Source organism: Oncorhynchus nerka, linkage group LG9b (genome assembly GCF_034236695.1).
Source record: "Oncorhynchus nerka isolate Pitt River linkage group LG9b, Oner_Uvic_2.0, whole genome shotgun sequence".
NCBI classification, from domain to species: domain Eukaryota; kingdom Metazoa; phylum Chordata; class Actinopteri; order Salmoniformes; family Salmonidae; genus Oncorhynchus; species Oncorhynchus nerka.
This window is the reverse complement of record NC_088424.1, coordinates 34,330,849-34,358,834: the sequence shown is the minus strand read 5'-3', so window position 1 is coordinate 34,358,834 and position 27,986 is coordinate 34,330,849. Positions and strand designations below refer to the sequence as shown.

General features: G+C 44.7%; 1 protein-coding gene across 2 annotated transcripts; it reads right to left on the bottom strand.

Annotated features, from left to right (window-relative positions):
- On the bottom strand, positions 1-27,986 carry LOC115114710 (phosphatidylinositol 4-phosphate 5-kinase type-1 gamma-like). 2 transcript variants are annotated; one of them, XM_029643180.2, is made up of 19 exons: positions 27,062-27,985; positions 23,029-23,063; positions 22,784-22,879; positions 22,303-22,433; positions 21,945-22,062; positions 19,479-19,631; positions 15,126-15,425; positions 14,788-14,987; positions 14,453-14,536; positions 14,277-14,328; positions 6,868-6,952; positions 6,396-6,554; positions 6,028-6,157; positions 5,850-5,885; positions 5,669-5,752; positions 5,069-5,588; positions 2,849-2,923; positions 1,817-1,900; positions 2-1,685 (listed from the first exon to the last, which is right to left on the bottom strand). In XM_029643180.2, exons 3-19 carry the CDS (start codon positions 22,877-22,879, stop codon positions 1,683-1,685), a joined length of 2,310 nt encoding a protein of 769 aa, XP_029499040.2. In that variant the 5' UTR covers positions 23,029-23,063; positions 27,062-27,985; the 3' UTR covers positions 2-1,682. The 2 variants fall into 2 exon arrangements, with proteins under 2 accessions (XP_064869663.1, XP_029499040.2); XM_065013591.1 differs by lacking the exon at positions 2,849-2,923 and having other exon boundaries at positions 1-1,685; positions 27,062-27,986.

Below are 27,986 nucleotides of genomic sequence, written 5' to 3'. Positions count from 1 at the left end.
TTATTTTAGCTCCAAGGAAATGAGGAACAAATGTGCATGAAAATATTGGCATTGAATTTCAGAATAGTTACAGTTATGTCAATATGCTCAAGTCTTCTAAGCGGGATAACGCTTCCACCTAGTGGCAAAAACTACACAAAACAAAGATTTCTGTCCAGTTTTCCATCCAGTTTTCCAGTGAAATGCTCTTGAGCTTCTGCAGGTCTGTTCATTATAGCAGCTCTATGAGTCAGATTTGTCAAGTATTTGCACCAGTACACAAATAAATAAATAAATAAATAGCATCCATTATGTTCCATAAGAAGTTAAACAAAATCGTAACCAAAATGGGTTTGTGAGAGAAATGAGATAATCCAACAAATTCAATGCTTCTTAAACAATATATTATTTTATTTGATATGATGATAAACTCTAACTCCTTGTCCACATACTTTATACACAAACAGCCAGTGGTGATTTGTCTTCAAGGGACAATCTGCAATCTGTAAATTCGGCTCAACGCTTTTCGGGAGTGGAATGTGGAATGTCGTATATATCATTGGTAAAATCTTACGAAATATGTTTTCTTAGTGTTTTGTTTAAGGTGCATTGTGATTCTTGCCGCAGGGGGGATGAGAAGTTACAGATTGTGATTCTTGCCGCAGGGGGAATGAGAAGTTACAGATTGCACCTTTAGAAGGATGGAGATGATTAAATACTTCCCTGGACTGGAACAGCTTTAGAATCTTTTTTAACCCTTGACCTTTTATATTATTGACCAGGACAAAGTGCAATATCCTCTTTCACTTTCTAACTCTCTGGCTCACTATCACTCACACTATTTACAATTCACAAAATATATTATGGATTCAAAAAACATTTGCAGAATGTTCATTCTTAAAGTGCTAAAAGTTCAATAAAATGTTTTCATGAACAATGTGCGAACGCAAAACAGCGCTATTTTGCGTAGCCCAATCACAACACACCACACATAATTGAGCTGAATGTAAAGCCATCACCACCAGACACAGTAAAACATTATATACAACAACTGAGAAAAAAAGTTTTGCTTAATAAAAAAAAAACTCTCCACATTTAACCATAGGAGTCCAAAACCTGACATTACAATATAATAAATCCTATTCCATACAAGATATTACATGAACACATGGCTTTGAGACAAGCACAAGTCACAAAAGTAAAACATGAACAACTACAGAACTGAATGACACACTCTCTGGGATGTCTTAGCTAATATTTGAAATGGTTGCACTATGGTTTTATTCACAATACCCCCATTGATGATTATGCATCCTTTTATATTTGAGTTGACTCTGTGGCAAATCAATCAGTATTGTTGCATACTTTTTTAGGAAGCAATGGTGGTTGTGTGTGTGTGTGTGTAGGTGTGTGTAGGTGTGTGTAGGTGTGTGTGCGTGTGCGTGCGTGCGTGCGTGCGTGCGTGCGTGTGTGCGTGTGTGTTGGGGAAAGTGGTGCCGAAGTAGAAACATTTAATTTCAATAAGTCTTCCCACAGAGTACTTCTTCATCCCAGTGGGTAAAACTAGCCTTCACATGCAGCTTGGGCCACAAGGGTTATAGAACGCTGTAGAAGATTCATGGGGCTTCGTAAAGCATCACAGCTTCAGTCAGTAGTCTTCAATCCTCTCAAGTGATTTGCTTACATTGGACACTTCACACAACTTACTAGTAAGAAAATAAAAGAGGAATTTGAGAGAGAGGGAGAGAGGGAGAGAGAGAGAGGGAGAGAGGGAGAGTTAGTGTATGAACCAAGTAAACACTTCTCTGAATGGGGTATTAATGAAGTGCACACTTACCGTCTGGCTCTCCCCATCAGAGCCATGTCTCGACTCTGAGCCGTAGTGCAGCGGAGAGTACATCCAGCTCCTGTCCTCCTGATTCTGTTGTTACACCAGCCAACCAGCAGAGGCAGCAGACACACACACGGGCAGCACAACCACAAGACCAGGAGGAGGAGAGAGAGACACGTACATTTAGGGAGGAAGACATTCTACAAGTCCTATATAGCTCCATGTGGTAGGTGTTAGTTTCATGTGGTAGGTGTTAGTTTCATGTGGTAGGTGTTAGTTCCATGTGGTAGGTGTTAGTTCCATGTGGTAGGTGTTAGTTCCATGTGGTAGGTGTTAGTTTCATGTGGTAGGTGTTAGTTTCATGTGGTAGGTGTTAGTTTCATGTGGTAGGTGTTAGTTTCATGTGGTAGGTAATAGTTTCATGTGGTAGGTGTTAGTTTCATGTGGTAGGTGTTAGTTTCATGTGGTAGGTGTTAGTTTCATGTGGTAGGTGTTAGTTTCATGTGGTAGGTGTTAGTTCCATGTGGTAGGTGTTAGTTCCATGTGTTAGGTGTTAGTTTCATGTGGTAGGTGTTAGTTCCATGTGGTAGGTGTTAGTTCCATGTGGTAGGTGTTAGTTTCATGTGGTAGGTGTTAGTTCCATGTGGTAGGTGTTAGTTCCATGTGGTAGGTGTTAGTTCCATGTGGTAGGTGTTAGTTTCATGTGGTAGGTGTTAGTTTCATGTGGTAGGTGTTAGTTTCATGTGGTAGGTGTTAGTTCCATGTGGTAGGTGTTAGTTCCATGTGGTAGGTGTTAGTTTCATGTGGTAGGTGTTAGTTTCATGTGGTAGGTGTTAGTTTCATGTGGTAGGTGTTAGTTTCATGTGGTAGGTGTTCCATTTTGCTCACACTTGGCTACAAAAAGTGCCTAAGGTCTAGGTAGGGTAGTGGTTCATTTGAGATGGGCACAGAATCAGGGGAAGGAAGCCTACACGAGTCGTCAACACTTTACGTTACACTACAAAACTAGGGCTTGTGCAACCAGCAGCCGTGACTTACATTGCAGCTTGAGCTTGAGTTGAGTTTCTTACGACCCAGAATTGGGGAGTACACCCAGTATCTCCCATCAGCATACTGATAATACACATACACACATGCAGACACAAGACACACACACAGACACATGTAAGGATAGGGGAGTAGATGAAGAGAAATGGAAAAGGTAAGAGTATGAGAAACAGAGGGAGAATGGCTAGAGAGAAAGAGACAAAGAGAGACAAGGAGAGAGAGACAAAAAGAAAGAGACACAGACAGAAAGAGAGAGAGGGACATACAGAGAGAACGAGAGAAAGAGAGAGAGAGAGACAGACACAGACACAGACAGACAGAGGGAGTGTGACAGGGGTTGGATGGGACAGCGGAGAGAGAGAGAGAGAGAGAGACAGACAGAGGGAGTGTGACAGGGGTTGGATGGGACAGCAGAGAGAGAGAGCGAGAGAGAGAGAGAGAGACACAGACACAGACAGACAGAGGGAGTGTGACAGGGGTTGGATGGGACAGCGGAGAGAGAGAGAGAGAGAGAGACAGACACAGACACAGACACAGACACAGACAGACAGAGGGAGTGTAACGGGTTGGATGGGACAGCGGAGAGAGAGTAAAAAGAGAATGAAGATGGAAGATGGAATAATACACCTCCAAAATGGATGAAGAAAGAACATACTGTACAGTTAGCTCCAACAGTATTGGGACAGGGACCAATTTCTGCTGTTTTGTCTCAGACGCCCACATATCATACCCCCAAGACATGCTAACCTCTCACCATTACACTCTTGGAAAATAGGGTTCCTAAAAGGTTCAGCGGCTGTCTGCATAGGAGAACCCTTTTTGGTTCCAGGTTGAACTCTTTTGGGTTCCATGTAGAACTCTCTGTGGAAAGGGTTCTAACTGGAACCTAAAGGGTTCTGCTTGGAACCAAAAGGGGTTCTTCAAAGGGTTCTCCTATGGGGACAGCCGAAGAACAGTTTTATAAGTGAATTTGTCCCAATACTTTTTAAACGGTTCACCTGATATGGATGAAAATACCCTCAAATTAAAGCTATAGTCATTGTCATTGTATCATTTCAAATCCAATGTGATGGAGCACAGAGCCAAAACAACAGTATATTGAATGAACCACCAGTCTGTTACTGACTGCTGTTGACATATACTGACATGACTGAGTGATTATGAATCACATGACTGAGTGATTATGAATCACATGACTGAGTGATTATGAATCACATGACTGAGTGATTATGAATCACATGACTGAGTGATTATGAATCACATGACTGAGTGATTATGAATCACATGACTGAGTGATTATGAATCACATGACTGAGGGATTATGAATCACATGACTGAGGGATTATGAATCACATGACTGAGTGATTATGAATCACATGACTGAGTGATTATGAATCACGTGACTGAGTGATTATAAATCACATGACTGAGTGATTATGAATCACATGACTGAGTGATTATGAATCACATGACTGAGTGATTATGAATCACGTGACTGAGTGATTATAAATCACATGACTGAGTGATTATGAATCACATGACTGAGTGATTATGAATCACGTGACTGAGTGATTATAAATCACGTGACTGAGTGATTATGAATCACATGACTAAGTGATTATGAATCACATGACTGAGTGATTATGAATCACGTGACTGAGTGATTATGAATCACGTGACTGAGTGATTATAAATCACGTGACTGAGTGATTATAAATCACATGACTGAGTGATTATGAACCACATGACTGGATTAATATGGATCGGTCAGGCATGAGCAACACACATGCACCATGCAAACATGCAAACATCATGCAATACACACAACACAACACAGAACAGACTTTTAGTGCAGTATTCTGTAGTCTCTCCCCGTTGCTGTTTCAGCAGTATAGTTATAATCCAGCATGTGGTGTCTCAGGATTCAATCCAACCTCTATGACCACATGCTTTAAAGCTCCACTTTGTGATTAATGATCGATAGCAGCAAACGACACACACCCTCACCCTCATCAAACTTGCTGTCCTTACTGCCCAACAGTAAGAAAACCAAAACCCCAGTAAACAAAAACAGCTGTCACACTCAACACACGCACGCACACGCACGCATGCACGCACGCACGCACGCACGCACGCACAAGCAGTCACCCACACACGCACACACACACACACACGCAGTCAAGAATACACACACGCACACACACGACTTACGAAGTAGATGTCAGAGACTGGCACCTCCCCCTCCAGTGAGTTGTGGCTGACGGACGAGGTGACAGACAGATGATTGGACGAATAGCGTTCCGCTGTCACCTGGGGGCTCGGAGGGAGAGAGGAGGGAGGGGTGGTGGGAAGGAGTGAAGAATGGGGAGAGGAAGAGGGGTGGGTAGATGCATGAGTGGTGGAAGAGGGAGAGGCGGAGTCTTGAGGGACTGCAGAGGGTGGAAGAGTGGAGGCGATGACAGCTGATGACTGAGGGGTGGAGGAAGGACGAGTGAAAGAATAGGGCAGAGTGGAGTTAGAGTGAGGGGCAGAGGAGGAAGAGATTGAGGGAGGAAGTGAATGAGGGAGAGTGGACGCTGGAGGGAATGAGGAGGGAGGGGTGGAGGATGGAGGGGTGGAGGAGGAAGGAGGGGTTGAAGGAGGTGTAGTGGAGGTGTGGGCAGCAGCTGTGGCCTGTGTGATGACTTTCTCCTCTGTTACTTTAGAGTCCTGAAGGTCCTCTGGAACCACACTGTGACAGAGATAGAAACGCTACAGTCAGATAGGTGTGTGTGTGTGTTTGTGTGTGTGTGTTTTTGTGTGTGAGTGTACCTGGTTGTAGGTTCCCTCTTCACCTCCACCGCCACAGTGACAGTTTGCTCGTGCACCTCCACTACTTCCAGCTGTGACCTGAAACTATATGGGACAGCACAGGATGTGACATCAGAACTTCAATCACAGTCAGATGGGATGAGATGTGTTGGATTGAAGGGTAAGAAATAAGACTGCTTACCTGTCTTCACGGTCCCGTGGAGAGTGAGTTGGCCTCCTGAAGGGTAGAACAGGGACAGGTGATTGTGTACATGTAGGAGTGTGTGTGTGTGTGCGTAAATGTAGGAGTGTGTGTGTGTGTGTGTGTGTGTGTGTGTGTGTGTGTGTGTGTGTGTGTGTGTGTGTGTGTATACGTGTACCTGAAGCGTGGGTGTTCTGGTGTGTCAAACGGTGTGGTAGGGAGAGAGTTGTTGGAGGAGAGAGTGGTCGCAATGGATGCTGTGGTCGCATCCTCAAAAGATGGAGGGGTGTGGGGGTGCTCTCTCTGACCTGTCAGAGAGAGAGGGAGAGAGAGAAAGAGAGAGAGAGACCCATTCAACCCCCATTTTGAATTAAATACTCATTAAATTGCTGACATTGAAAACAGCATCAGTATTAGTAATCTACCACTAGAGAACATGACACAACATCTAAATAGCTTGTGTTGAAAAGAGCTCGGTCCTCAAACACTTGTCTGCCATTTTCAGGTCACCCTCTGCATGGATGTGGAGTGTAGTAACTGTCTTACCGTCCTCCTCCAGCAGGCGGGAGCCGCGAGCCGCTCTGAGGTGCAGCTCCTCGTTCTCCTGGTTCTCCTCTCTCTCTATGGACAGCTGTGTTTGGACACTGTTTTTGGGTGTGGGCAGAGCCCCTCCTCGCCCCCTCTTGGAGGGAGAAGACCTCAGGGCTGGGTGGGAGGAGAACATGAGAGAAGGAGGGGGAGGACAGAGGATAATGAAATCAGTCAGAAGGAAAACTCAATGAATCAATTACTCAATCTCGATATATGGTTTCTGAGCAGAAATATCGTTCCTGTTTTATTTTAAATGCATTCATATATGCTTCATAAGCACTACATAAATGGGATTCATATATAACTGTATTTCCTGATCTATAAAGGATTAATAAATGTGAACAAATAAATGCATGGTTGTGTCACACAGCTGTAGAGTTATAGATGATTTGTGAAGCATTTATGTAGTGAATGTGTTTCTACTCACAGCAGCTCTTTCTGAAGACAGTTGTGCTGCAGAACTTGTAGAACCTGTCTGCATAGAAACTAGGCCTGTGGACTGACACTGTGTCCTGAGAGGGAGGGAGAGAGAGAAGTAGTAGTCGTAGTAATGATGATTGTAGTTGTAGTACTGATATAAAGAAGAAGATGACCGTTATTTAGTTATAAGTTAGTTATAGTTTCATTTTCCATAATTTGATTTTATATTTATTACATTTCTACTATTGACTGTTACCATTTTATTGTTATTATTTATGTATTTAATTTTGTATTATTATTTAATACCATTTAATATTATTATTTGCTATCATTTATAATTTTGTTACAATGTATATTGTATACATTGTTGCTTTGGCAATATTGACACAATGTTTTTCATGCCAATAAAGCAGCTTGAATTTGAGAGAGAGAGAGAGAGAGAGAGAGAGAGAGAGAGAGAGAGAGAGAGAGAGAGTGAGACAGAGAGAGAGAGAGAGAGAGAGAGAGAAGGGGAAACAATCTTAGTAAACAAAACACATCTGCAAATTCAGGCATAGTGAATTATTGAAATGGGAGAGTTAGTCTGTCACCTTTTCAAACCTCTAGTTGTTTCTAGAATAATAACCTACTAGTCATTCTCAGTATCAGAGGCATATTCCATCTGTAGACTAATTATATATAATACAAATTGAGGTGTGGGTGATGGAAATGCATTTGGCGGTTAATCTACTTCTGTTCTGTAAATGGCACTGCGTGCTCTTTTTTGAAGGATGGATCCTAGTCTTTTCAGGGCTGTGGCATATTGTGGGTCGGGGGTGGTCTGCCAGGCATTGGGATGACAACCCAACTCGGGATGAGGAGGGCTTTTAGCAGGTGGAATAGGGGGGACCAATTGTAGGTTTACTTAGTAGCAATGCAAATATCATGGTACAGCTATATAGACACTCAATGATCATGTTACTTTTTTAATTGTAAGTTTACAAACATGTATTTTGATAAATAGAATTGAAACCTGTGTCTCATTATGGTGCTGAAGTGCTGAAACAGGTATAGCCAGTTAAAATTGTAATGGCTGTCCCGCCCTGACCTTAGAGAGCCGTTTTATTTCTCTATTTGGTGAGGTCAGGGTGTGATGTGGGGTGGGCATTCTATGTTTTGTATTTCTTTGGTTTTGGCCGAGTGTGGTTCCCAATCAGAGGCAGCTGTCTATCGTTGTCTCTGATTGGGAATCATACTTAGGTAGCCTGTTTTCCCACCTATATTGTGGGATCTTGTTTATTGTTAGCGCTGTGAAGCCAGTTATTCCTTTTGTTGTTTTTGTTTGGTGTTCTGAGTATTAAAGATCATGAACACTTACCCCTCTGCACCTTGGTCTCCTTTCGACGACAAACGTCACAGAAGATCCCACCACAAAAAGACCAAGCAGTGTTTTCTGGAGGAATGGACATGGGAGGAGATACTGGAAGGCAACGAACCCTGGGCGCAGGCTGGAGAATATCGCCGTCCTAAGGAGGAGCTAGAAGCAGCAACGGCGGAACGGCGAAGATACGAGGAGTTGGCACGACGAAGCATTGGGGGGGTGGCACATGGGGAGAGGCACATGGGGAGATTGGCGGAGTCAGGTTATAGACCTGAGCCAACTCCCCGTGCTTACCGTGGGGAGAGAGTGACTAGTCAGGCACCATGTTATGCGGCACTGCGTCGTGTGTCACCGGTGCGCATGCACAGCCTGGTGCGCTCTGTGCCAGCTCCTCGCATTTGTCGAGCCAGAGTGGGCATTTAGCCAGGATGGATGGTCAGATGCTCTGGGCATCTGGCCTCCAGTGCGTCTCTTCGGTCCAGGATATCCTGCGCCGGCTCTGCGCACTCTGTCTCCGGTGCGTCTCCACAGCCCAGTACGTCCAGTGCCATCGCCCCGCAGTTGCCAGGCTAGGGTGAGCATCCAGCCAGGAGAGGTGGTGCCAGCTCTATGCTCCAGACCTCCAGTGCGCCTCCTTGGTCCAGTATATCCTGCGCCGGCTCTACGCACAGTGTCTCTGGTGCGCTTTCACAGCCCAGTGTGTCCTGTGCCAACGCCCCGCAGTTGCCGGGCTAGGGTGAGCATCCAGTCAGGACGTGTTGTGCCAGACCTCCAGTGCGGCTCCACGGCCCAGTATATCCTCTGCCAGCTCCACGAACCCACCCTCCAGTGATGATCCAAGGCACGAAGCCTCCAGTGATGATCCATGGCACGAAGCCCCCAGTGATGATCTATGGCACGGAGCCACCAGCGACGGTCCCCTGTCCGGAGCCTCCAGCGACGGTCCCCAGTCTAGAGCCTCCAGCCACGGTCCCAAGTCCCGGGGCCTGAAGCAAGGGTCCCTAGTCCGGAGCCTACAGCGAGGGTCCCCAGTCCGGAGCCTGCTGCAATGGTCTCCAATCCGGAGCCACCAGCGACGGTCCCCAGTCCGGGGCCTGCAATGAGGGTCCCCAGTCCGGGGCCTGCAAAGAGGGTCTCCAGTCCGGGGCCTGCAGCAACGGTCTCCAGTCTGGAGCCTCCAACGAGGGTCCCCAGTCTGGGGCCTGCGGTGAGAGTCCCCAGTCCGGGGCCTGCAGAGAGGGTCCCCAGTCCGGGGCCTGCAGCGAGGGTTCCCAGTCTGGGGCCTGCAGCGAGGGTCCCCAATCCGGGGCCTGCAGAGAGGGTCCCCAGTCCGGGGCCTGCAGCGAGGGTTCCCAGTCCGTGGCCTGCAGCGAGTGTCCCCAATCCGGGGCCTGCAGAGAGGGTCCCCAGTCCGGGGCCTGCAGAGAGGGTCCCCAGTCTGGGGCCTGCAGAGAGGGTCCCCAGTCCGGGGCCTGCAGCGAGGGTCCCCAATCCGGGGCCTGCAGCGAGGGTCCCCAGTCCGGGTCTTGAAGCGAGGGTCCCGAGTCTGGAGCCTACGGCGAGGGTCCCCAGTCCGGCAACGAGGGTCCCCACACCAGAGGCGCAACCAAAATGGGGGTAGTCAGAGGTGGAGCGGGGGCTACGCCCGAACCGGAACCACCGCCAAGGGTAGATGCCCACCCGAACCCTCCCCTATAGGTTTAGGTTTGCGGCCGGGTGTTCACACCTTTGGGGGTGGGGTACTGTCACGCCCTGACCTTAGAGAGCCTTTTTATTTCTCTATTTGGTGAGGTCAGGGTGTGATGTGGGGTGGGCATGTCATGGATATATTGGAATTAGTGGAAAAATGGAGGCTTAAATGCCCTGACCTAGTGAGAGATACATGGTGGAGGCTTAAATACCCTGACCTAGTGAGAGATACATGGTGGAGGCTTAAATACCCTGACCTAGTGAGAGATACATGGTGGAGGCTTAAATACCCTGACCTAGTGAGAGATACATGGTGGAGGCTTAAATACCCTGACCTAGTGAGAGATACATGGTGGAGGCTTAATCAAGCTAGTCGTCTTGACTACTTTCTTACGTGTAACGGCCGTCGTCGGTGGAAGAAGGTGAGGACCAAGGTGCAGCTTGGTAAGTTTTCATGTTCTTTTTATATAATCAAAACTGAACACTAAATAAAATAACAACTAGGAAGAACGAACGAACAAACGAAACAGTCCTGTCTAGTGATGACACACAAAACAGAAAATAAACACCCACGAAACACAGGTGGGAAAAGGCTACCTAAGTATGATTCTCAATCAGAGACAACTAAGGACACCTGCCTCTGATTGAGAACCATACCAGGCCAAACTCAAAAACCAACATAAAAACACAAACATAGACTGCCCACCCCAACTCACGCCCTGACCATACTAAAACAAAGACAAAACAAAGGAACTAAGGTCAGAACGTGACATTATGCCATTCTCTCTGGCACCAAACGTTTAAAAAGTGTTGATAGGGGAAAGAATGTGGTCGGATCATCACATAATTGGCATATATATAACTCTTACAGACTTTCCACATGGGCGAGGATATTGGAAATTTAATCAAAGTCTACTGGATGATAACTTGTTTATAAGTAGGACAGAATAATTTATAACTGACTTTTTCAGACATAACAGGTACAGCAGATCCCCTTATTGTATGGGACACTTTTAAATGTGCCTTTAGAGGCCATGCAATTCAGTACTCATCTATAAAACAAAAGCATTTTGGATCAAAAGAGTCCATATTTACAAAGGAACTTGAAGGACTAACAGTAGCAATAAAAACTGTACCATAGAGGCACATAATAAGTTAGAGGGGAAACAAAAAGAAATGGAGGAACTTATTCAGGAAAGATCCAGTGTAATATATTATACATATAAACTGGATGGAATATGGGGAAAAATGCACCAAATTATTTTTCAATCTTCAACATAGAAATGCTACCAAAAAAATGTATTGAAACTTGTTACAAATTAATGATATTTTGAAAGAGGAAGTAAAGTACTTTAAGAATGTGTTTTCATTTCAGTCTCCTCCATCTCCACTAACTGAAGCTAATTGTATGGATTTTTTTCCTAATAATAATGTAAAATGAACATCTGTACAGAAAAGCTCACGTGAAGGCCAAATTACAGAGGAGGAACTTCTTGATGCAATTCAAGCCTTTAAGTCTGGGAAAACTTCAGGGCTGGATGGCAGACCAGTGGAAATATTACAACCCTTTTTTTGATATACTCAGAGGACCATTATTAGCTTTTTTAACCACTTCTATATAAACGGTAGATTATTGGACACACAACAAGAAGGTCTGATTTCATTATTACTGAAACAGGATCCAAGTGGTATATACTGTATAAAGATCAGTCCATTTAAAAAAATTGGAGGCCTCTTTCACTCCAGCGTTGTAATGCAAAAATTCTAGCTAAAATGCTTGGCGCATAGAATTAAAAAGGTATTGTCAGATATTATTCTTCCTAATCAAACAGGTTTTTACATGGATGATACATTGGAGATAATATAAGATAAGTACTGGAAACAATACAATACTATGAAATATCACGGAAACCAGGCCTGGTTTTCATAGCTGATTTTGAAAAGGTGTTTCATAAAGTACGACTGGAGTTTACATATAAATGCCTAGAATATTACATATTAAAGACCAATGAGCTCTCCAAACGGGTCAGGGACAAAGTTGTGGAGAAGTACAGATCAGGGTTGGGTTATAAAAAAATATCTGAAACTTTGAACATCCCACAAAGCACAATTAAATCCATTGTAAAAAAAAAATTTGAAAGAATATGGCACCACAACAAACCTGCCAAGAGACGGCCGCTCACCAAAGGTGGGCAAGGAGGGCATTAATCAGAGAGGCAACAAAGAGACCAAAGATAACCCTGAAGGAGCTGCAAAGCTCCACAGTGGAGATTGAGTATCTGTCCATAGGACCACGTTAAGCTGTACACTCCACAGAGCTTGGCTTTACGGAAGAGTGGCCAGAAAAAAGCCATTGCTTCAAGAAAAAAATAAGCAAACACGTTTGGTGTTCGCCAAAATACATGTGGGAGACTCCCCAAACATATGAAATTGCAAACAAATTAATTAAAACTTCCTACAATGTGATTTTCTGGATTTTTTTTCTCATTGTGTCTGTCATAGTTGTAGTGCACCTATGATGAAAATGACAGGCCTCTCTCATCTTTTTAAGTGGGAGAACTTGCACAATTGGTGGCTGACTAAATACTTTTTTGCCCCACTGCTAGTCATCTATAAAAATATACATATGGGTATGTATGTGTGTGTACAGTTGAAGTCGGAAGTTTACATACACTTAGGTTGGAGTCATTAAAACTTGTTTTTCAACTACACCACAAATTTCTGGTTAACAAACTATAGTTTTGGCAAGTCGGTTAGGACATCTACTTTGTGCATAACACAAGTAATTTTTCCAACAATTGTTTCCAGACGGATTATTTCACTTATAATTCACTATGACAATTCCAGTGGGTCAGAAGTTTACATACACTAAGTTGACTGTGCCTTTAAACAGTTTGGAAAATTCCAGAAAATTATGTCATGGCTTTAGAAGCTTCTGATAGGCTAATTGACATAGTCTGTATGAGCCCAGGTAAGGTGCTAGTCACTGGGCCTGTGTAAGCCTAGGTAAGGTGCTAGTCACTGGGCCTGTGTGAGCCTAGGTACAGTGCTAGTCAATGGGCCTGTGTGAGCCTATGTACAGTGCTAGTCACTGGGCCTGTGTGAGCCTAGGTACAGTGCTAGTCACTGGGCCTGTGTAAACCTAGGTACAGTGCTAGTCACTGGGCCTGTGTGAGCCTAGGTACAGTGCTAGTCACTGGGCCTGTATGAGCCTAGGTACAGTGCTAGTCACTGGGCCTGTGTGAGCCGAGGTACAGTGCTAGTCACTGGGCCTGTGTGAGCCTAGGTACAGTGCTAGTCACTGGGCCTGTATGAGCCTAGGTACAGTGCTAGTCACTGGGCCTGTATGAGCCTAGGTACGGTGCTAGTCACTGGGCCTGTGTGAGCCGAGGTACAGTGCTAGTCACTGGGCCTGTATGAGCCTAGGTACGGTGCTAGTCACTGGGCCTGTGTGAGCCTAGGTACAGTGCTAGTCACTGGGCCTGTATGAGCCTAGGTACGGTGCTAGTCACTGGGCCTGTGTGAGCCTAGGTACAGTGCTAGTCACTGGGCCTGTATGAGCCTAGGTACGGTGCTAGTCACTGGGCCTGTGCAAGCCTAGGTAAGGTGCTAGTCACTGGGCCTGTGTAAGCCTAGGTAAAGTGCTAGTCACTGGGCCTGTGTGAGCCTAGGTACAGTGCTAGTCACTGGGCCTGTGTAAACCTAGGTACAGTGCTAGTCACTGGGCCTGTGTGAGCCTAGGTACAGTGCTAGTCACTGGGCCTGTATGAGCCTAGGTACGGTGCTAGTCACTGGGCCTGTGTGAGCCTAGGTACAGTGCTAGTCACTGGGCCTGTATGAGCCTAGGTACGGTGCTAGTCACTGGGCCTGTGTGAGCCTAGGTACAATGCTAGTCACTGGGCCTGTATGAGCCTAGGTACGTGCTAGTCACTGGGCCTGTGCAAGCCTAGGTAAAGTACTAGTCACCGGGCCTGTGCAAGCCTAGGTAAGGTGCTAGTCACTGGGCCTGTGTAAGCCTAGGTAAAGTGCTAGTCACTGGGCCTGTGCAAGCCTAGGTAAAGTGCTAGTCACTGGGCCTGTGTAAGCCTAGGTAAAGTGCTAGTCACTGGGCCTGTGTAAGCCTAGGTAAAGTGCTAGTCACCGGGCCTGTGCAAGCCTAGGTAAGGTGCTAGTCACCGGGCCTGTGTAAGCCTAGGTAAAGTGCTAGTCACTGGGCCTGTGCATGCCTAGGTAAAGTGCTAGTCACCGGGCCTGTGCAAGCCTAGGTAAGGTGCTAGTCACTGGGCCTGTGCAAGCCTAGGTAAGGTACTAGTCACTGGGCCTGTGCAAGCCTAGGTAAGGTGCTACAGTCTACGGACTGGACTCACCCCGTCATTACTAATCAGAGACTTCCATGAGTGTTCCAGTTTCTTGATGACCCTAAAGGACAGTAAAGGTAACTGGATGAGAAAAAAACTCAGTGATTCATACATCATTATATTAGTACTGGTGCTATTGATTAGTAGGACATTAGTAGCACAGTGAGTGATTTTGTGAAATGAACCTGTAGGACTGCAGGATGTCGATGATTCCAATAAAAAGAAGGAGTTGTTCTCCTTTACCATCCACAGCAGGAATACCACCCATTCTGGAGAGAGAGAGACAGAGAGAGAGAGAGAGAGAGAGAGAGAGAGAGAGAGAGAGAGAGAGAGAGAGAGAGAAAGAAAGAAAGAAAGAAAGAAAGAAAGAAAGAAAGAAAGAAAGAAAGAAAGAAAGAAAGAAAGAAAGAAACAGGCAGAGAGAATCTCATGTAGGGGGAAAAGACTTCAAGACACATGGAATCATTGTGTGTGTGTGTTTGCACACTTGTGCCTTTGTGTGTTAAGCTGGATAACTCACGTAGCATCGTGGTCTAGTGTGTCTCTACACGTCTTCCCTCCCTGTATAGACTCCATGGCAGTAGAGTAGAGGGCTCTCTGGGTCACAGGTCTCTTCTCATCGCCCCCTGCTGGTGAGCCATGGGACTCTCTCCCAGCCTGGCCCAGGTTATGGACCCCCAGCAACAGACTGTAATCCATGATTTTAAAGCTCTCTAGCACCTGGGGTACCACCCATACAGAGAATGGAGGTCAGAATGAATGATAGCAGGAGCTACCAGACAGCACAGACACACAGGTCATAATGCCCCCCTCCCCATCCACATCCATTCTACATCCCCTCTCCTCCCTCTCTCTCACCAGACAATCTCTCTGTAGGGTCTTAAGCAGAGCACCATATGTATCCTGATCCAGTGTCAGTCCGTCCGGTACATCTGCTATAAAGTCCAGATCTTTAAAGGTGGGATTCGATTTCTCCCTCTCTTTCTTCGACGCACGGCGTTTATACGTGGAGCCCTTCAGGTCGAACTTGAGGTGCATGCGTACGGCGCGCGGTAACACATTGTTCATGACCACGATACGGATGTTTTTACCACCACACTGGACGCAGTAGAGACCAAAGAACTTAGGAAGCAGGGTCCTCGGGTTCTGATTCAGATTCTAGAGAGAGGAGGAGAGGAAGAGGGGAGAAGAAGAAGAGGAGGAGGGAGAGAAAATTAAAGGGTGCAAAAAAGAGAACTGTGTGCCTGTTTCAGTGTTCTTTTCATGCAACAACAGGAAATCCTACTGGCCATCATATTGAGCAGGACATGAAAAATCCAGTGGATTTCAGAGATATGTCAGTTCAACTAGTTAAACATTTCAGAAACACTTTATTTGGATAGTCCCAGGTAGATGCTTGTGGATAGTTTGTAGATGTTCAATAAGGGGGACTAATCCTGAATGCTGATTGGTTTAAACCGCATCCCAGCCGGTGTCTATTCCACAAGTTACCACTGGCTGAATCTATGACTTTAAAATGCCTATTTACTATGCCTATTGTTATGCCTATTGTTCCATCTGACAGCTCAATCCACTGTCTCATCAGCCCAGCCAGGCAATTTATAAACTTAATCTCCACCATAAAAAGCATGTAGACATTATCTCTCATTTCTTTTAGAATAGCAATTGGTTTTCAATAGCGGAGATTTGTATAAATCTTGCTGTCTCTCTCTCCAACATTTGCAACATTGTTGGTCTAGGGATAAGACAGACAGACAGAAAGGCAGCTTTTCTCAGCCAATCAAAATCATGAATCAGCTAAATATTTGTGGATATATACAAATTAATGTCAAAAGAAAACAGGTCAAACGAAACGAAAAGCAATTCGTTTGCAGTCTTTCCAGCTTCAGTTTGAAGTTATTGTGTTAGCTGTGTTGTTGGCTAGCTCCTCTGAATAACAGTGTCCTGACGAGGGAGCACATTTTCTATGCCAGGTGAAATCGTGCATCATTAGCTCATTGTTATGGATGTATCCAAATAAATGTCACTAGAAAACAGCTTAAACAAATGCAGCAACTTTGCTGTTATTCTGGCTGCACTGTTTGACCTGAACGTAAATTAGCCGTAGTTGGCTAAGCAAGGGATAAGAACGTTGCCAGCCAGTACGACAATAGAACATTTAGAATGAACCACTGGGTCGCATCCATCACAGGAGGTTGGTGGTACCTTAATTGGGGAGGACGGGCTTGTGGTAATGGTTGGAGCAGAATGGTTTCCATGTGTTTGATGCCATTCCATTTGCTCTGTTCCAGCCGTTATTATGAGCCGTTCTCCCCTCAGCAGCCTCCTGTGGCATCCATAGATACAGAACAAAAAGAACTAGGTTGCGTCTCTGGCAACCGAACCGATAGATCGAACAACAAGCCGTTTTGGGTAGCTACCCTAAATTTGTGTCAGGACTATATCTTGTGGAAGGATGAAATGGTATGAATAAATTGATCCCCCAAAACGTTTTTAATGGAAAAATGTCAATCATAATTTTTATATGTTGGTAATCCGTTGTATAAAAATGCCAATGCCCTCGAAGCCTGTGATTGGAGGATATATTGGCATGGTTTGCCAATTATATCCTCCAAACACTGGCTTCTCAGGCATTATCACTTAAACAACATACACTATATATACTGTTCAAAAGTATGTGGACACCCCTTCAAATTAATGGCTTCAGCTATTTCAGCCACACCCATTGCTGACAGGTTTATAAAATTGAGCACACAGCCATGCAATCTCCATAGACAAACTTTGGCAGTAGAATTGCCTAACTGAAGAGCTCAATGACTTTCAACGTGGCACAATCATAGGACGCCACCTTCCCAATAAGTCAGTTCGTCAAATTTCTGCCCTGCTGGAGCTGCCCCAGTCAACTGTGAGTGCTGTTATTGTGAGGTGGAAATGTCTAGGAGCAACAATAGCTCAGCTGCGATGTGGTAGACCACACATTGTATTTGTCACATGCACCGAATACAACAGGTGTAGTAGACCTTACCGTAAAATGCTTACTTACAAGCCCTTAACCAACAATGCAGTTCAAGAAATTGAGTTAATAAAATATTTACTAAATAAAGAAAAGTACATTTAAAAAATGAATCAATCAAAAAGTAACACAATAAATGTACATAACAATAACGCGTCTATATACTGTACAGGAGGTAAAGTGATTATGCATAGATATTAAACAGCGAGTAGCAGCAGTGTAAAAACAAGGGGGGGGGGGACAATGTAAATTGTCAGGGTGGCCATTTGATTAGTTGTTCAGCAGTCTTGTGGCTTGGGGATAGAAGCTGTTAAGGAGCCTTTTGGTCCTAGACTTGGCGCTCCGGTACCGCTTGCAGTGCAGTAAGCACCTTTCTGTGACATCGGTTGCTGTAGGTGTCCTGGAGGGCAGGTAGTTTGCCCCTGGTGATGCGTTGTGCAGACCACACTACCCTCTGGAGAGCCTTGCGGTTGAGGGCGGTGCAGTTGCCGTACCAGACAGTGATACAGCCCGACAGGATGCTCTTGATTGTGCATCTGTAAAAGTTTGTAAGTGTTTTAGGTGACAAGACAAATTAATTCAGCCTCCTGAGGTTGAGGCTGTTGCGCCTTCTTCACCACGCTGTTGCGCCTTCTTCACCACGCTGTCTGTGTGGGTGGACCATTTCAGTATGTCAGTGATGTGTACATCGAGGAACTTTCCACCTTCTCCACTACTGTCCCGTCGATGTGGATGGCATGCTGAAGTTATTACTTACACTTTGGATGGTGTATCAATACACTCAGTCACTACAAAGATATAGGCACCCTTCCTAACTCAGTTGCCAGAGAGGAAGGAAACTGCTCCTGGATTTCACTATGAGGCTTATGATGACTTTAAAACAGCTACAATGATGACTTTAAAACAATTACAGAGCTACTTACCAAGATGAGTTACAGTTTTGACTTAAATCTACTTGAAAATCTATGGCAAGACTTGAGAAATGTCTGTGTAGCAATGATCAATAACCAACTTGACAGATCTTGAATATTTTTTTTATAATAATGTGGAAATATTGTACAATCCAGATCATTGTCTTGCTGCATGACCCAGCTGCACTTTAGCTTCAGCTCACTGATGGATGGCCTGACATTCTCATATATAATTCTCTGATACAGAGCAGAACTCATGGTTCCTTCTATTAAAGCAGGTGGTCCAGGTCCTGGGGTAGTAAAGCATCTCCAAACCATCACACTACCACCACCATGCTGACCGTTGGTATGAGGTTCTTACTGTGGAATGCAGTGTTTGGTTTTCTTTGGTATGAGGTTCTTACTGTGGAATGCAGTGTTTGGTTTTCTTTGGTATGAGGTTCTTACTGTGGAATGCAGTGTTTGGTTTTCGCCAGATATAATGGGACCCATCTCATCCAAAAAGTTCTACATTTGACGCATCTTTTCATAGAACATTCTTCCAAGAGTCTTGATGATCATCCAGGTGCTTTTTAGAACACTTGAGTCAACCAGAGAAACGGAGCAAATACTTTTTCACGGCACTGTATGTAAATGAGATATTTTCAATATATTTGAAAAGGTGCCTAAAAACATGTTTTCACTTTATCATCATGGGGTATTGTGTGTAGATGTGTGAAAAACAAAACAAATTGAATTCATTTTGAATCCAGGCTGTACCACAACAAAATGTGGAATAAGTCAAGGGGTATGAATACTTTCTGAAGACACTGTAGTTTGTTGATAGTATGACCATCTGTAGATCATCTACTTGAGACTATCCAGATAAAGTACGACCAACATTTCCCCTTCAAAATGATTAGAAATAAGAAATGTCTGGGAAATGAATGTTCATTAAACCATAAATTGATACAAAAACTAGAATAGTGTACTGTCGTTTTGTTGATAAGCTTGCTATACGTTATATAAACTTTATTATGATAACAATATTAACAAGAAAATGCCCCTGCAGATTCTGCCAAGAGCGACCCTGGCTCCTGGCCCATACACTTGACAGACGTGAGTCGGCTGGACTCAAAGCCTCTGGTCATGTGTGTGCTTTAGGCGTGTGTCTTAGTAGTGTGCTTAGCCTCATTCGCGTCACAGCTGACCATAGGTTAACCCCAGGGGCCAAGGGTCAAAGTGACCAACACAAACACACACACTTTTTATTTATTAGAATGAAGGGGGAGCTTGTGACAGACTAACCATGTAGTATCCAGGAAGTAGTTTCTGCAGAAACTCCGCCTCCTTGGCATTGACTGTTTTGATGATGAACTCATCGTCCCTGGTTACATAGAATATGGAGCCGCTGGCCCCCGGGTTGGACAGCTCGATCAGGGGCTCGTTACATAGAGAGTACTGGGGAGAGAGCATAGATATACACACAGGTTAGGTCAGTGGGTCATAGAGAGAGCATAGATATACACACAGGTTAGGTCAGTGGGTCATAGAGAGAGCATAGATATACACACAGGTTAGGTCAGTGGGTCATAGAGATAGCATAGATATACACACAGGTTAGGTCAGTGGGTCATAGAGATAGCATAGATATACACACAGGTTAGGTCAGTGGGTCATAGAGAGAGCATAGATATACACACAGGTTAGGTCAGTGGGTCATAGAGAGAGCATAGATATACACACAGGTTAGGTCAGTGGGTCATAGAGAGAGCATAGATATACACACAGGTTAGGTCAGTGGGTCATAGAGAGAGCATAGATATACACACAGGTTAGGTCAGTGGGTCATAGAGATAGCATAGATATACACACAGGTTAGGTCAGTGGGTCATAGAGAGAGCATAGATATACACACAGGTTAGGTCAGTGGGTCATAGAGAGAGCATAGATATACACACAGGTTAGGTCAGTGGGTCATAGAGAGAGCATAGATATACACACAGGTTAGGTCAGTGGGTCATAGAGAGAGCATAGATATACACACAGGTTAGGTCAGTGGGTCATAGAGATAGCATAGATATACACACAGGTTAGGTCAGTGGGTCATAGAGAGCATAGAAAATGGCACCAACACTGGAGTGGTTCAAATAGGGCACTTTACATGGTGCTTCAGAGCTTCACTAGGCACTTTGCAGGGTTTCTACTTTCTACAGACACCTGAAGTGGAGTCTGGAAGGCCAGATAAACACAGGGGCTTAATAAGCTTAAGGGGAGAGTGTGAAGATCCTCTCAGTCTCTACACAAGTATATGATACCCCGTATTCAGAAAAACGGAGAATGTGGCACTATGTATTCCTCATGCTGGATTAATGCAATGAGACTAAAACATTATTATTTCCTGAAAGTGTAAAACCATGCATAGAAAACCCATAGATACAAATAGAAACAGATACACAAAAAGGTTGTTTCTGATTAGGCCTATACTGTACCTGACTGTCTACTGTTATCAGCTTGGAGCTTTAAAAAGAAAGTCTTAATCTGCTAATCTCCATCTGGTGCAGGTAGAGTGTGATTTTATAGGAGTGACTGTGTGTGCACGTGTGTATGTGCATGCATTTACAGTATCTGTGTAAGAGTGTAAGTGTGGTGTGTGTGAGTCAATCTATGCATATGTACACTCAGTGTACATATGCATAGATTGCTGCATTAATCCAGCACATTCCTAACGCCTTCTTAATATTGAGTTGCACCCCTTTTGCCCTCAGAACAGCCTGAATTCATCGGGGCATGGACTTTACATGGTGTTGAAAGCGTTCCACAGGGATGCTGGCCCATGTTGACTCCAATTCTTCCCACAGTTGTGTCAAATTGGCTGTTGCTTGTGAAAAACTCAGCAGAGTTGCAGCTGTTGACACACTCAATCCGGTGCGCCTAGCACCTACTACCATACCCTGTTCAAAGGCACTTAAATATTTTGTCTTGCCCATTCACCCTCTGAATGGCACACATACAGAATCATGTATGTCTTAATTGTCTCAAGGCTTAGAAAATCCTTATTTAACCTGTCTCTTCCCTTTCATCTACACTGATTGAAGTTGATTTAACAAATAACATCAATAAGAAATCATAGCTTTCACCTGGATACTCTGTCATGGAAAGAGCAGGTGTTCCTAATACATTAGGTGTTCCTAATGTATTTCTGTGCATTTCTGTGCGTGTGTGCGTGTGTGCGTGTGTGTGTGTGTGGCCAGAGGACGAGGAAGTCAGACTGGATGTAACCGGGGGTTATGTTTCCTTGATAAATCCACAGGATGTCATGTTAGTTATGCATTTAATCACCTGATGTAGGACACTTTATTTAAAAGTGCAATATGCAGAAATCGCTCCGCCATTTCCTGGTTGCAAAAATTCAAATAGTTTGCCTAATTTCAGTTTGTGACAAAACAAGTTGTCATTGTGTAGAGAATCATTGTACCCGCTGTGAAAAATATTTTCCATAACCCAAAGTATTTTCAGCTGTTTGAAGCTGGTATACAAAACAGCAAGTAAAAGACGCTAAAATGAAACTTAAGAATGGGAAGCATAGAAATAGCGCATAGAAATAGCTTCTTAGACATGCTTTCAATGAGAATGGCAGAGCTATAACTCACATTTCTATGTGAATTTGGTCAGGTCGCCCAGAAAGTTACATATTGCAGCTTTAACCTAGGTATTAACAAGACTATCTGTAGTGCTATATTTACTGAGGTTACTATGGTTACTGTCTCTCACCAGGTAGTCATCTGGCCGGATCCCAAACAGTTCTCGGAAGTAGCGGAAGGCCACGGGGGCGTAGGTCTTAAACCTGAAGTCTGGGTAGTGATGGGCAGGAGTCAGGTTACTGCCCTCACTGAAGAGAAGATGGGAGTGAGGATGAGAGGCAGAAAGAGAACGACAGGAGAGAGGAAGGGAGAGAACGAGTTATTGTACTAGAGAGCATTTCACTTTGTAGGTGGTTTTATCCACACACCAAAAACAAAAAACACCCCTCCCCATTTGTAAACACACACATCTGCCATCCACACACACACACAAAGTCAGACACACATCTGCCATTCACACACACACACACACAAAGTCAGACACACACCTGGGGAAGAAGATGCTCTCCACCACGTAGAAGTCCTGCATGAGGACATCTCTCTCTGGCTTGGAGCTCAGGTTGCCGACCGTGTAGCTGATGCCCAGCTGGATGGCACCTTTCAGGGCAGAGGACGTTGTCTAGAGGGCACAGGCAGGCAGGTTACAAACCACTAGTCACCAAAATAGATCCATGAAAATTAAAATGAGGGAGGAAAAGGATGAGAAGAGGACAGTGAGATAGGAGAAGTCAAAGAAGTACAGAAAGGTCTGGGGAGAGAAGAAGGAAGAAAACAGAGAGGTAGGAGAGGACATGGAAGACATGGACATGGAAGAGAGGGAAGAAGGAGAGACAAGTAAGGTATGGGATGGAGGGAGGAGAGATAGTGGAGAGAGAATAGAAGAACATGAATATGAGAGGGGAAGGAGAGAGAGGGATTCAGGAGAGGAAAGGTGAGAGAGGGATGCAGAAGAGGAAAGGAGTAGTGTACCTTCTTATAGGTGGTCTCTCCAGAGGCATCTACTCTCCTGTGGCCGATCTTCTTCTCCTGACCTGGGCCTAGACCCTGAGCTGTGGGGGACGGCATCTGACAGAGAAGAGGGGAGACTGGCTTTACTTGTGGGTTACTTACATAGCATGCTGCACTGCATAAAAACACATGTCATTTTAGGTGTGTGTGTGTGTGTGTGTGTGTGTGTGTGTGTGTGTGTGTGTGTGTGTGTAACTAGCCCTCACCTCACTAGTTATTGTAGACTCCCTACGACCAGTGTCTTTTGTTGATAAACAGAGGAGAGAAAAAGAGAACATCAATGCATAATTTAGGCCTAATTGTTAGATACATACATGAACCAGGATAAAAGGCCCCAGTATGCACCTGTTATTGCCAGGAAGGTATAAAACATCAAAATCAAGCTACGTACATCTATGTTTCTATACTATATCACTACTACTATTAAAGGTGTATTTCCTCTGGGAAACATCAGCTAGAGGGGTGTAGTGAAGAATAATGATGGGCCAACCCAAGTCTACTATCACCAGTGTTGGACACCATACCCAACACACACTGACATTACCGACACACACTCACACACACATCAACCTGAGACTTGACCCATGCTGCCCTAACCATACAATGCTGGACTCTTGCCCTCGTTGGCAGTCAAGTGCAGGTGGTCATCACTTACCAACCCAACAAGGTGTCACACACACGGCCCATCCATCAAATGCATTATATTACGTTTGTATTATTCACACCTGTTTCAGATCAAATCTAATTTTATTTGTCACACCGAATACAACAGGTGTAGTACACCTTACAGTGAAATGCTTACTTATAAGTCCTTAACCAACAATGCAGTTTTAAGAAAATACCTTTAAAAAAGTAAGACATTAAAGTAACGAATAAAGAGCAGCAGTAAAATAACAATAGTGAGGCTATATACAGGGTGTACCGGTACAGAGAAAATGTGCACCGTTTAGTCGAGGTAGAGGTATTAAAATGACTATGAATAGATAATAACAGAGAGTAGCAGCAGCGTAGAAGAGAGGGGGGGGGGCGGGCAAGGCAAATGGTCTGCATAGCCATTTGATTAGATGTCAGGAGTCCTATGGCTTGGGGGTAGAAGCGGTTTAGAAGCCTATTGGACCTAGACTTGGCATTTCGGTACCGCTTGCCATACGGTAGCAGAGAGAACAGTCTGTGAATAGGGTGGCTGGAGTCTTTGCCAATTTTTAGGGCCTTCCTCTTACACCGCCTGGTATAGAGATCCTGGATGGCAGGAAGCTTGGCCCGGGGGATGTACTGCGCCGTACGCACTGCCCTCTGTAGTGCTTTGTGGTCAAAGGCCGAGCAGTTGCCATACCAGGCAGGGATGCAATCTGCCAGGATACTATCGATGGTGCAGCTGTAGAACCTTTTGAGGATCTGGGACCCATGCCAAATCTTTTCAGTCTCCTGAGGGGGAATAGGTTTTGTCATGTCCTCTTCACGACTGTCTTGGTGTTCTTGGACCATTTTGGTTTGTTGGTGAAGTGGACGGCAAGAAATTTGGAGCCCTCAACCTGCTCCAATACAGCCTCATCGGTGAGAATGGGGGCGTGCTCGATCCTTCTTTTCCTGTAGTCCAGAATAATCTCCTTTGTCTTGATCACGTTGAGGGAGAGGTAGTTGTCATTGTACCACACTGTCAGGTCTCTGACCTCCTCCCTATAGGCTGTCTCGTCGTTGTCGGTGATCAGACCTACCACCGTTGTATCATCGGCAAACTTAATGATGGTGTTGGAATCGTGCTTGACCGTGCAGTCATGAATGACAGGGAGCACAGGAGGGGAATGAGCACGCACCCCTGAGGGGCCCCCATGTTGAGGATCAGTGTGGCGGATGTGTTGTTACCTACCCTTACCACCTGGGGATGGCCCGTTAGGAAGTCCAGGATCCAGTTGCAGAGGGTGGTGTTTAGTCCCAGGGTCCTTAGCTTAGTGATGAGCTTTGAGGGCACCATGCTGTTGAACGCTGAGCTGTAGTCAATGAATAGCATTCTCACATAGGTGTTCCTTTTGTCCAGGTGTGAAAGGGCAGTGTGGAGTACAATAGAGGTTGCATCATCTGTGGATCTGTTGGGTAGGTACGCAAATTGAAGTGGATCTATGGTTTCTGGGATTATGGTGTTGATGTGAGCCATGATCAGCCTTCCAAAGCACTTCATGGCTACAGACGTCAGGTCTACGGGTTGGTAGTCATTTAGGCAGGATACCTTAGTATTCTTGGGCACAGGGACTATGGTGGTCTGCTTGAAACATGTTGGTATTACAGACTCAGACAGGGAGAGGTTGAAAATGTCAGTGAAGATGCTTGACAGTTGGTCAGTGCATGCTCAGAGTACAAGTCCGGGTAATCATTCTGTCCCTGCAGCCTTGTGAATGTTGACCTGTTTAAAGGTCTTGCATCTTACATCGGCTGTGGAGAGCGTGATCACACAGTCGTCCGGAACAGCTGACGCTCTCATGCATGTTTCAATGTTACTTGCCTCGAAGCGAGCACACAAGTTATTTAGCTCGTCTGGTAGGCTTGTGTCACTGGGCATCTCTTGGTTGTGCTTTCCTTTGTAGTCTGTAATAGTTTGCAAGCCCTGCCACTTCCAAGGAACACCGGAGCCAGTGTAGTCGATTCGATCTTAGTCCTGTATTGATGCTTTGCCTGTCTGATGGTTCGTCGGAGGGCATAGCAGGATTTCTTATAAGCTTCCGGGTTAGAGTCCAGCTCCTTTGAAAGCGGCAGCTCTACCCTTTAGCTCAGTGCGGATGTTGCCTGTAATCCATGGCTTCTGGTTGGAGTATGTACGTACCGTCAATGTGAGGACAAAGTCATCGATGCACATATTGATGACTGATATGGTGTACTCCTCAATGCCATCGGAAGAATCCCGAAGAATCCCGGAACATATTCAGTCTGTGACAGCAAAACAGTCTGTGACAGCAAAACAGTCCTGCAGTTTAGCATCTGCTTCATCTGACCACTTTTTTATTGACCGAGTCACTGGTGCTTCCTGCTTGAATATTTGCTTGTAAGCAGGAATCAGGAGGATAGAATCTGGTCAGATTTTACAAATGGAGGGCGAGTTAGAGCTTTGTACACGTCTCTGTGTGTGGAGTAAAGGTGGTCTAGAGTTTTTTTCCCTCTGGTTGCACATTTAACGTGCTGATAGAAATGAGGGAAAACTGATTTAAGTTTCCCTGCATTAAAGTCCCCGGCCACTAGGAGCGTCGCCTCTGGATGAGCGTTTTCCTGTTTGCTTATGGCGGTATACAGCCCATTGAGTGTGGTCTTAGTGCCAGCATCGGTCTGTGGTGCTAGGTAGACAGCTACATAAAATACAGATGAAAACTCTCTAGGTAGATAGCTTATCATGAGACACTCTACCTCAGGCTCGCAAAACCTCAAAACTTCCTTAGATATCGTGCACCAGGAGTTGTTTACAAACATACGTAGACTGCCACCCCTTGTCTTACCGGAGTCTGCTGTTCTATCCTGCCGATAGTGTGTATAACCCACCCGCTGTATGTTACATTAATGTCGTCGTTCAGATACAACTCGGTGAAACATAAGATATTACAGTTTTGAATGTCCCATTGGTAGGATATGTCTGCTTTGAGTTTGTCCCATTTATCCAGCGATTTTACGTTGGCTAACAGTACGGATGGCAGCGGTAGATTTGCCACTCGTCGACTGATCTTCACAAGGCACCCCGATCTCCTTCTGCGAAATCGCTGTCTCTTTCTCCTGCGAAAGACAGGGATGAGGTCCTGTTCGGGTGTCTGAGTAAATCCCTCCCGTCCAACTCTTAAAGAAAAATGATTAGTCCAAATGTGAGTAATTGATGTTCTGATATCCAGAAACTCTTTTCAGTCATAAGAGACGGTAGCAGCAAAATTATGTACAAAATAAGTTACAAACAAATAGCATGGTTGGTTAAAAGCCAATAAAACGGCAGCCATCCTCTCCGGCGCCATTACTGTTTCTAAGCTAGAACAGGGTAGGTGACTAATGCTGATGCCCAGAATTCAAATAACAAATCCACAAATGAAATCAGAATACCCACTGGTAGTACCATCAGGGCTAATCTTCCTGGATATGTACAAGCACAGCTAGACTCAACCCAAGAAACACTTCTGGTTGTACATACAGTAATACCTTTAACACTTATCAGAGTGCAAACCTTGAGTTGCGTAAACACATCTACCCTTTAAGAGTTTTGAAAGTCTCACTCACCTCTCTGTCACTCAAGTCTGAAGGTAAAATGGCACTACAGTTGCTGCTACCAAAAACACATTAAAAAAAAAAATCTGACCTGTCGCTAGTTGTTGTCTGCAGCTGACGTAGATAAAATCTATTTCTAGAGTAGATCAGTCCTGACTCTTTAATCTGAACTCCCTGTCATTGGTTGACACCACCACCGTCTCCCAGTAGACTGGATGCCCTGAGCAGTGAGCATCCAATCAGAGTGCAGGATTAAGAGAGGTGCCAGCTACTGGAACAACAAGCTGCAGGAAGATGGCCCGTGATGGAGGTTAGCAAGAGAGAGGAAGAAAGAAAGAAAGAAAGAAAGAAAGAAAGAAAGAACGAAAGAAAGATAGAAAACGAGAGAGAGACAGAGAGATTGTAATGATAGAGAGGAGAAAGAGCGAGAGAGAGAGGACAGATAGATACACCGGGCCAAAACAATGAGACACACAACAGACAACTCAATCTTTTAAGTTATTGATTTAAGGTCTAGCAATGACACTGGTCTAACGGCCTTCAGACTACAGATTAGTTTCTGGAATGTTGTCTTCCTAGCAGGGTCTTTTGTAGGACTTTGCTAGTCATGCAGAGTTCTAATTCCTAATTACTGCATATGTGCAGAACACTCAGAAAGGCAGATGATTCAGACAGAACATTCAGACATACAGAACACTCAACAGACAGAACATTCAACAGACAGAACACTCAACAGACAGAACATTCAACAGACAGAACATTCAACAGACAGAACACTCAACAGACAGAACACTCAACAGACAGAACATTCAACAGACACAACATTCAACAGACAGAACATTCAGCAGACAGAACATTCAGAAAGACAGAACATTCAACAGACAGAACATTCAGCAGACACAACATTCAGAAAGACAGAACATTCAACAGACAGAAC